Source organism: Belonocnema kinseyi, chromosome 4, assembly GCF_010883055.1.
Source record: "Belonocnema kinseyi isolate 2016_QV_RU_SX_M_011 chromosome 4, B_treatae_v1, whole genome shotgun sequence".
NCBI classification, from domain to species: Eukaryota; Metazoa; Arthropoda; class Insecta; order Hymenoptera; family Cynipidae; genus Belonocnema; species Belonocnema kinseyi.
In genome coordinates, this window is record NC_046660.1 from 21,220,980 (window position 1) to 21,238,065 (window position 17,086).

Consider the following 17,086-nt stretch of genomic DNA (forward strand, 5'->3'; position numbering starts at 1 on the left):
TTATTTATTTTATGGATTCCACTTTATTTCGTTCAAAATCATTTTTAAACTAAAATCTGAACTATGTCATTTTGGTTCAATATTAAGTTTATGATTCAAATTAAGATTAAAAATTAAAATCCTTTCTTTTTAAAGTAATTTCTTTAAAGTTTAAAGTATACTTATATTATCTTATGTGCAAAAATTATTTTGTTGAAAATTCGTAATTTATGGTAGAAAATAAATATTCTTGTTTGAAGATTCATCTTTTTCATTGTGACTTCAATTATTTTGTTAAAAATTCCTTTTCTAGTTGGCCAAAACATAATTTTTGTGAAAGAAAATTCAATTATATGATTTTTGGATGCAAATTGATATTCTAAATTGAAAATTAATCTTTTTTCTTATATAATTTAATTATTTATTAAAACATTTTTTGGTACAAAATTAATCCTCTCGGTTTAAAATCGCTATGTTTTCGTTAAAGATTCAACTATTTAGTAACAAATTAATCTTTTCTGGTAAAAATTTTAGCTATTTTTTGTTGAATATTAAGTTTTTAGTTAAAAATTCATTTCTTTTGGTTGAAAATCAATCCTTTTGATTGAGAATTCAACTATTATATTAAAAGTCCTATTTTTTGTTGAAAATTAATTTCTATTAAACTAAACTCTACTTATATAAGTTTTTGTTGAAAATTTATATTTTTTAGTTAAAAAATTAATTATTTGTTTGAAATTGTATGGATTTTGTTAAAAATGCGTAATTTTTTTTTTTGAAAAACGATATTTGTTGAAAATTCATATTTTTAATTCAATTATTCAATTATTTTGTAAAAAATTCCTTTTTATTTGTATCTTTTATATAACTCATGGTAAAGTCTTTTTGAATCTTAACATTTATAGCGACCTCTTTTTTAAACGCATACAATTAGGCGAACTAAAAAGTTTATTTTTACTTTTATCTATCGCCGATAATTATTTCGATTTGTGCCTTCTTACTTCGACATTCAATAACACCTATTATTTTTTAATAAATTATTATTATTATTATTATTATTATGCATAATATGTCAATTTTTTTCTCATAATAAGATAAAATTAATTACAATTTAATGATTCTTAAAACGTTTCCAATGTTGTGAAATAATTATCTGAATTCAATTTTCAAAATTGTATGCGAATATGTTTTCAGTTTTTATGTAATTAGTTAAAAAAATTATTTTAAAGTTTCCATGGAAATAATTGTTTATTCCTTTTTATGTTACAAACTGAATAATTAATTATTGACGAAGTAATTTTTCTCAAAAAATCAAATCACATAAGGATTGAATTTAAATTGTTTTTAATTAAGTAACATAAATTGATTATTCACATTAAGGTTATGTGATTGACTATTTGCCTATTCTTGTTATAATAAAAACGTATTTTTGTATAGAATTTTAAATTTTTCACAAATAAAGAAACAATCTTTTGTCTATGCAATAAAGAAATTGAAAATTTATTAGTTTTTTGCAAAGTTATGAATTTTTAAAGGTTTTTTTGGGAACTGAAGTTCCCAGTAGGCCTTAAAACATTATAATTATATCATTTTTCTAATGTTTGCAATCTTGTGAAATGAGTATGTGAATTCAGTTTTGAAAATTATAAGTAAATGTATTTTAATTTTTTCTAAAATTATTTTGAAAGTTTAATAATAATTAAAATTTTCAGAAAAATACTAATGACTAATTATTTAATGATTCTGTTAAAATTTTCATATTCTCGAAATGAATAAAAGCTTATGAATAAATAAAATTTAAGAAAAGAAAATTTCAAATTGAGAAAAAAATAAAAATTTACGCGAATATTCCAATGAACAACATTGTTTAAGTATGTTAGTATTATGAAGTAATTAATTAATATTATTTACTTATAAATTATTTTCACAATGTTTATGCAAAGATATTTTCGAATTCAACGTTTTTAATAAATTAAAATTATTTAAAAATTAAAAGATTTTCGAAAATTATTAATTAATTATAACTGATGTTTTCACAATATAAAATTAAATAAAGATTAAATTTTAATTTCTTTTTTTCAAGCAAGATAGATTTATTATTCCAGTTACATTATTTTTGTAGAATTTTGTGATGTCAAATGAGCATCTGAATTCTGATTTCGAAATTATGTGCAAATATATTTTTATTTGTCTTGATTTAAAATGTTTAAAATGTTATAAATGACTTCAATTTTCTAAAAAATATAAAATAAAAATTATTTGAATGATTCTCTAAAAATAATTCATTAATGCTTTTTATGTTATAAACTGATTAATTACTTATTAGCTATTTTTTTTAATCTTAAATAACATGAAGATTAAACTTTAATTTTTCTCTATGATGTAATATAAATAGGTTATTCACTTTAAGATTATGTAATTTAATGTTACATACGATTTGTATAATGAAAGTTTATTTATATTTGAAATACCCCTATTCCAGTTACCTATTTTTTTTAATTGACAGAAATAATTGTTAAATGCTTATAATGTCCAATTGGGTAACATAAATTTGTATAATAAAAGTTGATTTATTTCTGAAATACCTTTCTTTCAATTTTCTAATTTTTCTAAGTATGTGTGAGTTTTTGGAGTGATTACTGAATAATTAATTACCAACTGATTAATTTTTTCACAATATCAAACTTCACTAAAATATAAAATGATATAAAAAAATTAAACCGCTCGACCCAGTGGGCACAAAATTTAGCGACGTATTTACGACATTATTACGACATCGTTACGACAACTTTACGACATCCTATGTCCATGACCTTAAGTCGTCTTTATGATATCGTAAATATGTCGTATGATCTGACGATGTCTTTACGATATCGTAAAGACACTCTAACGACATGGACATAGGATGTCATAAAGTTGGCGTGAAGATGTCGTAACGATGTCGAAAAGACGTCGCCAAATTTTGTGCCCACTGGGTCTTTAATATTACTGATCGTAATATTAAATTCTGCGTTACATGGATTCATTGAATAAATTATTTCCTATTATAATTCAGCAAAACCTTAAGTGGAGACAAATTTAAACAAGTAAATAGTTATTCTGAAATCGGGTAAATGATGAAAATGAATAGAAATATAAACGCGCGCTGACGCGCGCACATGGTGGGTTGGTGTCGATAAAAAGAGAGACCGGGAAGCAAGGTTAATTGTCTGCTCCCAGTGGAGGGCAAGGGTCACCTTGACCGTGAAGAAACGGAGAGGTCCGCTGATTGGCGGGGGTCCTCTGCGACCTCCGACGCCGACATATAAGTCCCAGTCCGGACTCCCACCTTGCTTCAAACAGATCAAGTCACTCCGTGCACCTACCTATCTGCCAACTACCTTCAGACCGATCTGCCTACTACCCCTCCTTGAGACTACCAGCGCGGCAATTCGAAACAGTTTACCAGAATATCGCGCTAGTTCTTAGCCGACTTGTCCGGCGAACGGAAACAACCGTCTCGTAACGCTATTCCTGGAGGAGAAGACACTGCCTAACGCGCAAAAACGAAATGAAATTCGTAAGTGGATTTTTTTTTTTACAATTTCGTGACGCGAGTGATTATTCGTCGATGTGTTTTTATTCAAGTTAACAACCAAATGATCCATTTATGAGTTAGTTAAAAAAATTTGTTCGTTTCAAGGATGGGTCGATTCAATGAAAGTTTGGTGCACAATTTTTAATTAGCTGCTTAGGAGAGTCAGGATTTCGGTAGTTATGGATTAATCTAGTTTTTAGGCCTCATCTTTTTTGGTAAGATAGTGCATAAGATCATTCGTATGAAAGATTTCATCACATAACATTTTTGTGGAAAATTAGACAATTTTTTTTAAACAATCTGTTTACAAGTTTTAACTGCTTTCTTAAAAATATAATGATTTTGTGAAAAAACTAAGTTTTTTGCTGAAGACTGACATTTTCAGTTGGAAATTTAACTTTTTAATAGAAAATTCCCTTTTTCAACTCGAAAATTAGTAATCTATTAGAAAATATAACTATTTTCTTAAAAATTAAACGATTTTGTTGAAAATTAACTTTTTTGTTGAAAACTGATATTTTCCGGTTGAAAATTTAACTGTTTTGTAGAAAATTCGCGTTATCAAATCGCAAATTAACAATCGATTAAAAAATTGAACTATTTTGCTGAAAATTAAACGATTTTATTGAAAATTAACTTTTTTGGTTAAAACTGATATTTATCCGTTCAAAACTCTACCGTTTTTTTCAGTTAAAAATTCAACTGTTTCGTAGAAAATTCGCGTTTTCACCTCAAAAGTTAACAGTTTGTTGAAAAATGGAATTATTTTCTTAAAAATTAAACACTCTTATTACAAAATTAACTTCTTTGTTGAAAATTGAAGTATTTTCTTAAAAATTTGACTAAATTTAAAAAAATTAACTTCTCTGTTTAAAACTGATATTTTCCAGTTGAAATTCAACTGTTTTGTATAACATTAGCGTTTTCAACTCAGAAACTAACAATCTCTTAGAAAATTGAGCTATTCTCTCCGAAATTAAACGATTTTATTGAAAATTAACTTTTATGTTGAAAACTGATATTTTTCAGTTAAAAATTCAACGGTTTTGTAGAGAATTCGCGTTTTTAACTCAGAAGTTAACAGTTTGTTCAAGAATGGAACTATTTTTTCAGAAATTATAGGATTTTATTAAAAAATTAACTTTTTTGTTACCGATTCAACTGTTTTGCAGAAAATTCGCGCCTGTAACTCAAAAGTTGGCAGTTTGTTAAAAAATGGAACTATTTTCTAACAAATTATTAGATTTTATTGAAAACTTAACTTTTTTTGTTAAAAAATCAACTGTTTCGTAGAAAATTCGCGTTTTCAACCTAAAAATGATCAACCTGTTAGAAAATTGTACTATTTTCGTATAAATTAAACGATTTGAGTAAAAAGCCACTTTTTAGTTGAAAATTAACTTTTTTGTTAAAAAATTATATTTTCCGGTTAAAAATTCGACTGTTTTGTAGAAAATTCGCGTTTTCAACCTAAGAATGATCATCCTGTTAGAAAATTGTACTATTTTCTTATAAATTAAACGATTCGATTAAAAAGCCACTTTTTAGTTGAAAATTACCTTTTTTGTTAAAATATAATATTTTCCGGTTAAAAATTCAACTTTTTTGTAGAAAATTCGCGTTTCGAAGTCGAAAATTAAGAATCTCTTAAACGAGTAATTGTACTATTTTCTTAGAAATTAAACGAGTTTATTAAAATAAAACCTTTTAGTTCAAAATTAACTTTTTTTATTGAATTCTGATATTGTCCGGTTTGAAATCCAACTGCTTTGTGAAAATCCGCGTTTTCTACTCGAAAAGTAACAATCTGTTAAAAAATCCAACTATTTTATTAAAAATTAAACGATCTTGTTGAAAACTAATATTTTCCGTATAAAAATTCATTTGTTTTTCGGTTGAAAATTCAACTGCTTTGTTGAAACTTTGCATTTTTCTATCAGAAATTAATAACCTCTAAGACAGTTGAACTATTGTGTAAAAAATGAACTTTTTTCTGAAATTCAATATTTTTAAACTGTAAATTCAACTGTTTAGTAGAGCATTGGCATTTCCAGCTCACAAATTAACAATGCATTTTTGTGTAAACACATTCGCATTTTAAAATTAAACATGAACAGCCTGTTACAAAGTTTAACTATTTTCGTTTAAAATTATAGTTTTTTTTGAAACTTTTTTTAATAGTAAAAAACCGACGTATTTTGATAAAAGTTCGTCTTTTTGGTAAAAAAATAATTTTTTGAACTAAAAATTTATTTATTTTCCTCTTGATTTAGCTATTTCGTCAGAAATTAACTTATTTGTTAAACATTCATCCTTTCGTATTGAAAAGTTATTTTTTCTAATGAAAATTTTAGCGGCAATCTAAAAAATCGTATCTTCTGCTTAAAAATCAATTGGGTAGAAAATTGAACTTTTTTAAAAAATTTGTTTCGTTTTTGGTCGCAAATATTTTTTGAAAATTAAAAATGTAATTATTTGCTTGAATGTTAATAATTTTGACTAAAAATCTGGTAGCAATCTGGTATTTTGTTAAAAATTATCTTTATAGTTAGAAGCTCAATCTTTTTGGTTAAAAATTCATTTCTTTTGTTGAAAGCTATTTTTTCTTATTCAAAACGTTTTTTTAACAAAAAATTAATCTAACTATCTTTAGTTGAAATTTACTTTCTTTGATTGAAAATTAATTTTTTTTTTAAATTTAACTTGCATTTTTCGTCGAATTTTTTTTATAGAGTTTTTATCTTTTTTTTTTGTAAATTCAGCGGTATGGTGGAAAATGTGACATTTTGTTAAAATTTTATTATTTATAGTTAAAAAATTATTTATTTGATTTAAAACTAAACTATTTTTATTATTTTTATTAAAAATTCATTTTTATATCAGTGGACAATTCATCTATTTTGTTGCAAATTTGTCATGTTTGGTATAAAATTCATCTTGTGGGTTGAAAATGTAACTGCTTGGTTAAAAATTGATTTTATTCGTTGAAATTGCATCATTGTATTTAAAAATTAATTCCTTCCGTTTAAAATTGAACAAATTGTGTTGACAATTAGTTATTTTTCTTTATTGAAAATTCATATTTATTTTAGTTGACAAATAATTTTTTTAAGATTAGTATTTTATTGGTATAAAATTCATCTTCTGGGTTGATAATGTGATTATTTGGTTGCAAATGTATTTTCTTTGTAGAAAATGCATGATTTTGGTTAAAAAATAAATACTTTTGTTTAGAATTTAACAAATTTTTTTGAAAAATCGTTTTTTGTTGTTGTTAAAAATGGATTTTTTTACCAAGAATGTATTTGTTTCATTTTCATTAGAAAATTTATCTTTTTGAGTTAAAAATTCACTTATTTTGTTGAACACTCCGCTTTTTTAGTCCCAAATTCTATTAGTTTTGTTAGCAGGTGCATATTTTTGGGTTTTAAATTAAAATTTTTATTTTTAAATGCGTATCTGTGAAATAAAAGCTCAACACTTTAGATGGAATTTTTCTTTTTTGAATGATTGAAAAATCTTCTTGGTTGAAAATTTAACTATTGTGTTTTAATTTTTGATTTTTTATCAATAATAAAAATATTTTAAAAATAAATATCAGCTGTTATCATTTTTGTAGAGAATACAATTTTCGTATTAAAGATTTACTAGTTTCTTTGACAATTTAACTATTTTTTTGAAAATTTCCTTTTCCTTGGTTAAAAATTCGAGACACGCCTTGTTTTTAGACAAAATTTTAAAACATTGGAACAATCTATATCCAAGTTTTGAAAATTTTTAACTTTCAAATGAAACGAAAACCATAAAATTTATGGATTAAAAAAAATTAATATTGACCTTTTAGTCGAACTTTGAATTGAATCGAAGATTCCAGGAAGTACGGAAACCACATATTTTTCGCTAAAATTATCTGCGATGAAAGTCGTCTTTCCTGAAATCAATTAAAAATTTCCTTCTGCACGATATGAGTTTAATTTTCATTCCAAGTAATTTACAACCACCCAGTGACTCTCAATTTTATTATCTTATAAAATTTCTCAAAATGGTGCTAATGAACATTTTATTCTTTTCAACTGAAGCCAATTTCGCTCCACAATTTTCCATATAAGTATTCCACGAACGTGCGTACAGTAATTCAATTTAATTACCTGCAACCATGCAAATTTAATCACCACCAGATGCTAAGCTGGAACATAAAATCCATCAAAATTGAAAAGTTAAGGATGTGATTTATAAAAATGAATTAGAAAATCTTCTCAGGTGTAAAGAAAATTAGAAATCCTCCTGAGACTATTTCGAGACTAAATTACAGTGTAACCTTCGATAAAGTATTTACTTTTCGTGATGTAGAACCTCATTCAGAAATTTTTAAAAAAGATTTTATTAGAAGATCAGTATGGGAATAATAAATAACTTGAGTAGTATCAACGTCTGTAATTAAGCCGTCACCTTAACCGCAATTAAAAGTAAACAGCCGAAGAACGTCTGAAAGTAATTACTCGTTAAGGCACTTTATTCCTAATTGGTCCTTTTTTTTTACTATGAATGCCTAAGTTTCAATGATAGAATTGTGTGACTTTGTAACAATGTTAGACTTCACGTCATGGACTCAAGTGAAAATAATTGCATTAGAATCAAGGATATTCGAAGAAAAAAAACGGAAACGGTTTTTTATGGTAGAAACACAGGTTAGAAGGAAGTTAACTAATTTTTATTAGATGACAATTTTAATAAACCTTTCGTACACAATATCCTACTGAGTGCTATTAAAATATCGCAAGAATTGCAATACATCATGAAATGATGAAATATTCAAACAATTAAATTATTAAAACCAGAAATGAAGATTATAATCCAGTTTACGGTGGCTGAACAGAAATATCTTTTTCTACTGTGACATCAACACTCTAAGTTTACAATTAAAACTCTATTTCTTCATCTCTAATAATCGAAAATTCTGAGTTTCTTCATTGCCTTGAACATTCTATAAAAATAAATAAAACTAAATGTTTTTTAAATATTTTTTTAGTCACCAAAATATTCAAGTTATTTAATGTGAGTACTAATTGAAATTCACCAATTTAACACATTTTTTTTGTACCATAAAGAATACAAAATGATATTAATAATAATGTAACAAGAATTTCAGTTAAATATTTATTTGTTTAAAGTTTTTTAACACTTTAATTCGCGTGGATATTAAATTATGTGAATTTAGAACAAGAAAATAAGTTTTATCAGTTTGTTTTAAAATTTCATAAAAATATAGTCCTGTTACGATTTTTGAGAAAATGAATAAAGGAATTTTGAATATTTCAGATGTGTCAGAATACTATCTAGCAGATTTAACAGAATTTTTTTTTCATTTCACAAGATTTAACAAAAAAGGAATCCATAAATTTTTAATTAATTCGATATTAAAAAAATTAATTATTAAAAGCAGAAATCAAGATATTATCTTTTAGCAATCAAGAAATATAGTTTGCAAGATATCAAGAAATATAATGTTTCTTAACTATTTAAAACCTCTTATATTGGAATTTTTGTCCAAACTTTAAAAAATCATTTAAAATGTAAAAAATCGTATTATAATTTTATAAATATTCCCAGGAGTTTGAAAAAAAAATTTATTTTCTTGAAACCTTTTGAGATTCTTTTGAAGCTCCTAAAGTTAGCTTTAATCTTACCGAATTGAAAAATGTTGCTTCAGAATCTTCTACACGTTGTTTTGGAAGTTTATAAAATAGTTTGACATGTTTTTACATATTTTTTATTTTATTTTCGTGTTTATTTTTCAAAATGATAAATCATTTAAAGTTTTCGGACGAACATTAAAGAATTTTTTTTATCTTGCCAGGCCTTTGAAAACTTCTAATCCTTAATTATTTTTTTCTGATTTCTTTTCTAAATTCTGAAAATTTTAAAAATTGCTTTTAAGATATTTCAGATACTTCTTCGAAAATACTTTTGAATCTTTGGATAATTTTTTTAATCTTTGAAAATCTTTTCAAATCTTTCTGAATTATCTTTTGAAATTAATTTTTCGAAATAAAAAATTATTTTAATTTTTCTTTGGAGCCTTCAATTTTCTCATTTTCGTGAAAGCTCACAAAATTCGTAAAATATTCTTTACCATTTTTAATTACCTTTAAGTCGTTTCAAAACTTCTGAGTATCTCTTACACTTACTTAAATATCTTCAACATTTATTTTATAGGATAAAGTTGCAAAATTTGGCTTTAAAATCCTGTACACATGATCTTTTTTTTCTAATTTTCCCCTAGAATTGTTGAAATACAATCATTAAAAATTTTCCCATGTGTCCTAAAATCTTTTTTATTTTCTCGGCATCCTGAAAAGTTTAGCAAAAAATTATTTAAATGCTTAATTTTTTTTTTTAAATTTAAAGTTTCATATATTCTTTTTCAACATTTTCAAAGCTTGAAATCGTTCTTTTGAAATAAAACCTAAAAAACTTAAAACTCTTTTCCAAATTTTTCAAAAAAATTATTTGCTTAGAATTTATTCTCTCTTTTTTCTTTAAAAACGCAAGAAAGTTTTCAAATCATAGTGTGGTAGCGAAATGTAAAATAATATAATTATTTCCCATTCTTGAACAATTATTGACAATATAAATTTCCTCTTCTGTTAAAAATATTTAAAACCATTTAGAAATACATTTCACAATAAATTAAAATTATCTGTTTGCAAATTTTGATATACAAGGTTGTGGGGCTAAAAATTAATAAATTAAAAATGTTTCGTGATAAGTTCAACCCCACATATCAGATCGTAACGAACACGACCCCCCGCCCACCCTTTAATATTAAGTAATATTTAAAAATGTTTAATATTTTTCTCCAATTATTTATACAAAGTATTTTTATTCATTGATAAGGTATATAAAATCATACAGTAAAAATAGATATTTTTAGTCAGGCATCTATTTTTTTTTCTAAATATTTTTACAAATATTTTAAAATTTTTTTTTACTAATGTAAATTTCAGAGTGTAAGTAGACATTCCAATTGCATTTATTCGTATGTAATACAAATTGTCAAAAGATTTATATAGCTTCCAAAGACAATAACATCATGTTGGTTTATGTAAAATTGTATAGAATTTGATCAAATTCGTACTTGACAAGTGATCTTCATATACATTTATTTTAAACAATAAATTTCATTCATCAAATAATTTCTTGTACAAGATTTTCAGATATACGTTAATACATTTTTATCAATATAAGGAGAAAAAATTAAAATTAATATTAAAAAATAATTCTATTTCAAATATAATTTGAAATTAAGTTTTTTGTTGCTAGATAGTTTTTTTTAGATAGGGTGGCTGAAAACTTCATTTTCAAATTTCTCTGATTTTTACTTGAACAGCTTCTTATAACTTCCTCACTATTAATATTCAATAATCAGTATTTTAATTTTGTAATATTTTTCATATAGGCTTTTTTATGAACAGAATACTACAATATTTGAGATAAGAATATAAAATTTTTAAATTTATTTATTCGAACAAAAAATGAGGTTTTTGCCTTAATATGTGACTTTTTAACAAAAGGCTTTAATTTTTAACCAAATAATTAAATTTTCAATAAAATATTTGATTTTTTATCCTAAAAAATTAATCCTAAACAAGAAAATGTATTGGTTGATATTTCGACAAACAACAAAATTAAATTTCTTTAAAATAAAATTAATTTAAAAATAAAACGAAGGAATTTTTAACAAATAAAGATTTTTGAGTCATTAAAGAAACACAAAATTCATCCAATTAAAATATATTCACTTTCATAAAAAAAAATCAATAAAGTAGCTTCACTTTCACCCACGTGGTTGAATGTTCAATTAAAAAATATCACTTTTCAACAAAATAGTTGAATTCTTTATTCAAAGAAAATTAATTTTGAATTAAACAGTTTCATTTATATTCAATGAGGATAAAATTTCTACTAAAATATATGAATTTTTCAATAAAAAAAATAAAAAATTTATTTAAAGAATAGTTGAATTATCAGCCAAAAATGTTTCAGTTTGACTTTTCATCATGAAAATATGCATTTTCAAGAAAACGTAATTTTTTGATGGCAATAATTAAATTTTCGACCCAAGAAGGCACTTTTTTAACAAAACAGTTGAATACTCAACCAAAAAATTATAATTTTATAAGAAATTGTTGAATTTGCAATCAAATTTAGTTTAAAAAGTTAACTTTATGATATCAAAATATAAATTTTAAACTAGCAGTACAGTTTATACAAAAATATTTGGATTTTCACCCGGAAATGGTGACTTTCTTAAACATTAAATTTTCAATGAAACAGTTACAGTTTAATCAAAGAAAACTGCCACTTGTACTAAAATATATGAATTTTTTAAATAAAAGAAATAAATTTTTTACAAAAAAATAGTTTAATTTCCATGCCAAAAAGATGTAAGTTTACTTATTTACATCAAAATGTGAATTTTAAACAAAAATTAAATTTCCTAAGAAAATGTTCCGATTTTCAGCCCCAAAAGGCCAGGTTTGAACAGGAAAGTTGAACTTGAGCAAAATAATTTATTTCTGAACGAAATATTTTTTGAAGCAGGATGTCAATTTTCGACGGACAGTTTACATTTTTTTGCCAAAAAATCAGCAAAAACACTTGCATTTTTATCCATAACGGATAAACTCTGTAATAAAATTGATTAATTTTTTAACCAAAAAGACAATATTTTAAAATACTAGATGAATTTTTATCCAGAAAATACCCAAAATATGAATTTTAAATCAAAAGTAATTTTTTTGTAAAAATAATTGAAGTTTTAACAACAAAATATAGTTTTGAAAAATCTGAAAATAAGGGTTTCCCAACAAATTATTTTGAAAATTCCCTTATTTTACTTGGACTAATTTTTCATCTTTCCCGACAATTATTATTTAAAGACCGAAATCCTAAACTTGAAACTTTTCAAATCTCAAATCTTTTATAGTAAGAATAAAACAATTTTAGAATAAAAATTTTTAAATGTCAATTGATCCTTCTTTAATGTTATATAAATTAATAGAAATTATCTGACTTTTGCAATGTTTTTTTTTTAATTTGAGACATTTCCCTGGTAAATAAAATTCAGTTACTTTTTTCATAATGTAAAAACTACTCTGAACCGTCGAGTAATTTAAGTACAAAGAAATGATTTACGGTCTAATTAGAATAAATTCAAACATCGAAAGAAAAAATTAAGAACAAGGCCCTATAGCTTAAAAAATCTTTATGGGAATATAATTGGAGTTGCAAATTATCCTAAGATAATTGTGGGCATAACATTAATAAATTAATTCCATTTTTAGGAAGTATCCTAGAACTACTCTGAAAATATTTTAACCAAATCTTGAAACCTTAAAGATTTACGACCCTTTCTTCACATTATCAGAGAAATGTACTTTATGATCTTGCAAACTGTCGAAATGTAAAATACGATTTAACTTCCAACTCTAGTGGTATTTTTTTTTCAATATCTGACCACTGTTTACAGGTTCCACTTGAACTAACCGTTACTACTGATCATTAAAACCTCATTCACTTGATTATATTGAGGCGTTACGTGTATTAAAAGTTCAAGTTTTATGATGTTAAGATATAATCTAAACCTTCATTGCACCCGTTGCTTTAATCATTAGGTTTTACACCATGCAAGAAACATAAATTGTAATTTATTGCATATTTAATATCTACTTTTGCTTTACTTAAATTGTGTGACATTTCTATTTCACATAGTTACAAGACATTCTTATTTTCTCATGACTATCCTGTTTTAGGTTCACAAAAGAAACATAATTATACTATGAATAAATTAATTGTAGGCTTTATGAAGGGTTTCAGAATTTTCAGAAAATCTATAATTATTTAAACGTTCAGAATGAAAGCTTCTGGTAATTGATTATTTTTTTATTTATACGATTCTTCCTCTATAAGCATTCCAAATGAAAAATAGGCAGACTTGAAAAATTTTGAAATTTAATTTAAGAGTCAAGATTTAAGAACTCGAATTTTAAGTGCTTGAAATTGATGGATTTTACTTTAGTAACGTTTTATATTGCAGGATTTTATTCTCAAACCTGAAAAAATGTATTCGATTATTATTTTTTCAATCCTAAGCAATTTTCGAATTTAACTATAAAATTTATATTAACACAACTTTATATATTATTAGTATCATTTTTTTCAACCAATTTTTTCAAGTGTAATAATTTTCTATTCAAAATCTACCAATTTCTGATAAGAAATACTAACATAAATTGTGAAAAAGTGTTAAACTTTTTTGAAATCAAATTTAAGAAATATTTAAAATACTAATTTTTAACAACAAGCAGTAGCAACATAAACCTAATTTCAATTTCTAATCTAGCATTGCTGAAAAATGTGAATCTTTTTTGAAATATACATTTTTTAAATTAAAATACCAATTTTTAACGAAAAACAATTAATATAACCTAAAATTGTTGAAAAATTGCAAATCTTGTTCTAATTTTAGTATTTTAGAAATTTTAAGGTGATTAGAAGAAAGTAATAAGTAGTTTAGAAATTGGTATATCTTACTTAACACAATAGAACACTTTTAAGATTTCTAAACTCCTTGAATTTTCGAAAATTTAAGATTCTTATAGAAGATTAAATTTAACTATACGGCTTCTTTTGCTTTTGAAAATTTATCTTTTTGATTTAAAGGTTCAACTGTTTTTTGAAAACTTCTTCAACTTTAATGATTTATTATTTGTTTAAAGATTAGTTTTTTTATTTAAAATTAATTTTTCTTAACTGAAAATTTTTATATTTAATTCATCGGTAAAAATCAATCTTTTTTAATACAAATTTAATCTTTTTGATTAGGAATGCAACTGCCAAATTATAAATGAAACTGTTTGAATTTCAAATTTTAATTTCAAACTTGAAAAAAAGTTCCTGCGATAATTATTTTTTCAATCCCACGCGACTTTTTGATTGAATTATTAAATTTATATTAACACAACTTCATATTTCATAGTATCATTTATTCGAACCATTTTTTTCAAGTGTTATAATTTTTTATTCAAAGCCTACCAATTTTCGACATGAAAAACTAAAATAAATTGTAAAAAATTGAAAATATTCTTTGAAATCCATACCAATTTCCGGTGAAAAACGCGAGCATAAACTAAAATTGTTTAGAAATTGATAATCTTCTTTGAAATAAAACTTTTTAAATATTTAAAATACCAATTTTCAACCAAAAATACTAATAAGACACAATTTTTTTTTTAAATACAAATATTTTTCACTAGGAACGTCAATTTTCTAACCGATGATCTACCGTTGCTAAAGAATGTAAATCTTCTTTAAAATATTCTTTTTTGAAATTGAAAATACCAATTTTTAGCGAAAAACAATTACTATAATCTAAAATTTTTTAAAAATTGCAAATCTTGTTCTAATTTTGGTCATTTAGAAAATGGTGTTTCTTACTTAACACAATAGAAAATTTCCCATAATTCTAAACTACTTGGAGTTTAAAACTCATTTCCTATGAAGGAAAATCGTGCTTTCGCCTCAAAAATTCAAGAATTAAAAATAATATTTTTTGGTAGAAAATTGATTATCTCGTTGATAATTCAAAATAATAATAATTTATCTTTTGGCTGAAGATTAGTTTTTTTATTGAAAATTAATTTTTCTTAAGTGAAAATTTGTGTAATAATTCTTCGGCAAAAAATAATCTTTTCAAATAGAACTTTAATCTTTTTTGTTAAAAATTCAAACGCCGGATAAAAAAATTGAACTGTTTCAATTTGAAATCATCATTTTTTGCAATTCTAATTTTGGGGTCCAAAATTCATTTGTTTGAAAAAATCATTATTTTGTCTTAAAAAATCAACAGTTTGCTGGAAAATTAAGCAGTTTCAAAAGTTCAACTACTTTATTAAATATTTTCCTTTAAAATTGATTATATACTACTTTTTTCATTAAATAATAATTGCTAACTAAAAACTAACTATAACATTCTTTAGTAAAATGTGCACTTCTTTAATAAATTTTTTTCAAATATGCAACTGTCTAATTAGATATTAACATGTTTCGTTTAAAAAGCGCTTTTTAAAAAAATTAGATTTTGATGCCGAAAATGTATCTTTATTCTTTTTTAACTTTAATTAAACTCTTTTTGAAATTTAAAATACTTTCATTGAAGTTCACTTTTGAGGTAAAATTCATATTTGACATACAGATTTATCTTTCTGGCACTCACGACAATTTTCCTGTTCTTAAAAATCGATATTCTTAACTGAAAATTTAATAATTTGTTTTGATATTCAACTGTTTGGTTAAAAATTAACTTTCTTGTTAAATATTTATGTCTCTTTTTTAGTAGAAAATTATTATTTTTTTGTTAAAAAATCATCCGTTTCATTAAAAATCTAATTGTTTCGTCAAAAGTTCCAGATTTCGGATGACATTTTTTTTAATTGACTGAAAAATTTCTAGTGTTTAAAAATTCGACTGTTTCTGAAAATTCTTCTTTTTGATTAACAAATTCGACTATTCCATTTTTCATTCACAACTTATCTGGCTGTGTTAAAAAGGCAACTATTTGGTTGAAAGTAACTTAAAATTTTTTAATATTTAATTAAAAATCTATTTGTTTGTTTTAAAATTACTCTTTTTACGTTGAATATTATTCGTTTTCGGTTTAATTTCATTCTTTTGGTTAAAAATTAATTTATTTTCTTTAAGATTAGTGTTTCTATATTTAAAAATAGGGTTTTTAAATCAAAATTTAACACTTTTTTATGAAAATTTATATTTTTTTATAGTAATTTCATATTTTCTTGTTAAAAATGCAATTTTCTAATGCGAAATGAAACTTTTTCAGTTGAAAAGGAACTGTTCGTTAAAAATAAAATTACTTCTTGAAAATTCATCATCTTAGTTCAATATTTATTTATTTAATTCAGAATTTGCCTATTTTGTTGAAAATTCGTTTTTTTGTTGGAAAATTAATTTGGTTATTTGCCAATGTTGTTGAATATTTATATTTTCTGTTTAAAAATTATAATTTTTTGAATTTTCGTCTGTTCGGGTAAAAAAATTCAAAATTTAGTAAAAAGTTAAGTGATTCGATTGAAAATTAGATAATTTCGTAGAAAATTTTATATAAAAAATCATGTGTTTGGTTGAAAATTCAACTGGTTTGTAGATATATTGTCTGTCTTGTTTAAAACTCAACGTTCTGGATAAAGGGTGTTTTCTATTTACAATGAAAAATTTGTTTTGATGGAAAATTCAACCTCTGTTAAAAATTAATAATTTTGATTTTGAAGAAATTTTATTATCGTTGTTTCAAAACTAATTTTTTTTGTTAAAGATTCAAATATTCCGAGGAGACTTTTTTCAAATCAACTGTTTTTTGTTCAGGATAAAAATGGTTTCTTTATTGAAATGTCAACTATTGCATTGTTTTATTCATAAATTATTTTTCATTTTATTCAATTATTATTATTC

The 17,086-nt window shown here is 23.8% G+C and overlaps 1 protein-coding gene across 2 annotated transcripts in view; it reads left to right on the plus strand.

The window, feature by feature from the left end:
- The first annotated feature begins 3,321 nt into the window (after nt 1-3,321).
- LOC117171761 overlaps nt 3,322-17,086 on the plus strand; it is a 116,015-nt gene continuing 102,250 nt past the window's right edge. For both annotated transcript variants that reach the window (XM_033359368.1, XM_033359366.1), the window contains exon 1: nt 3,322-3,538. In XM_033359368.1, the coding sequence (XP_033215259.1) occupies nt 3,530-3,538 (9 nt within the window). In that variant the 5' untranslated portion in view covers nt 3,322-3,529. The remainder of the gene's footprint in view (nt 3,539-17,086) is intronic.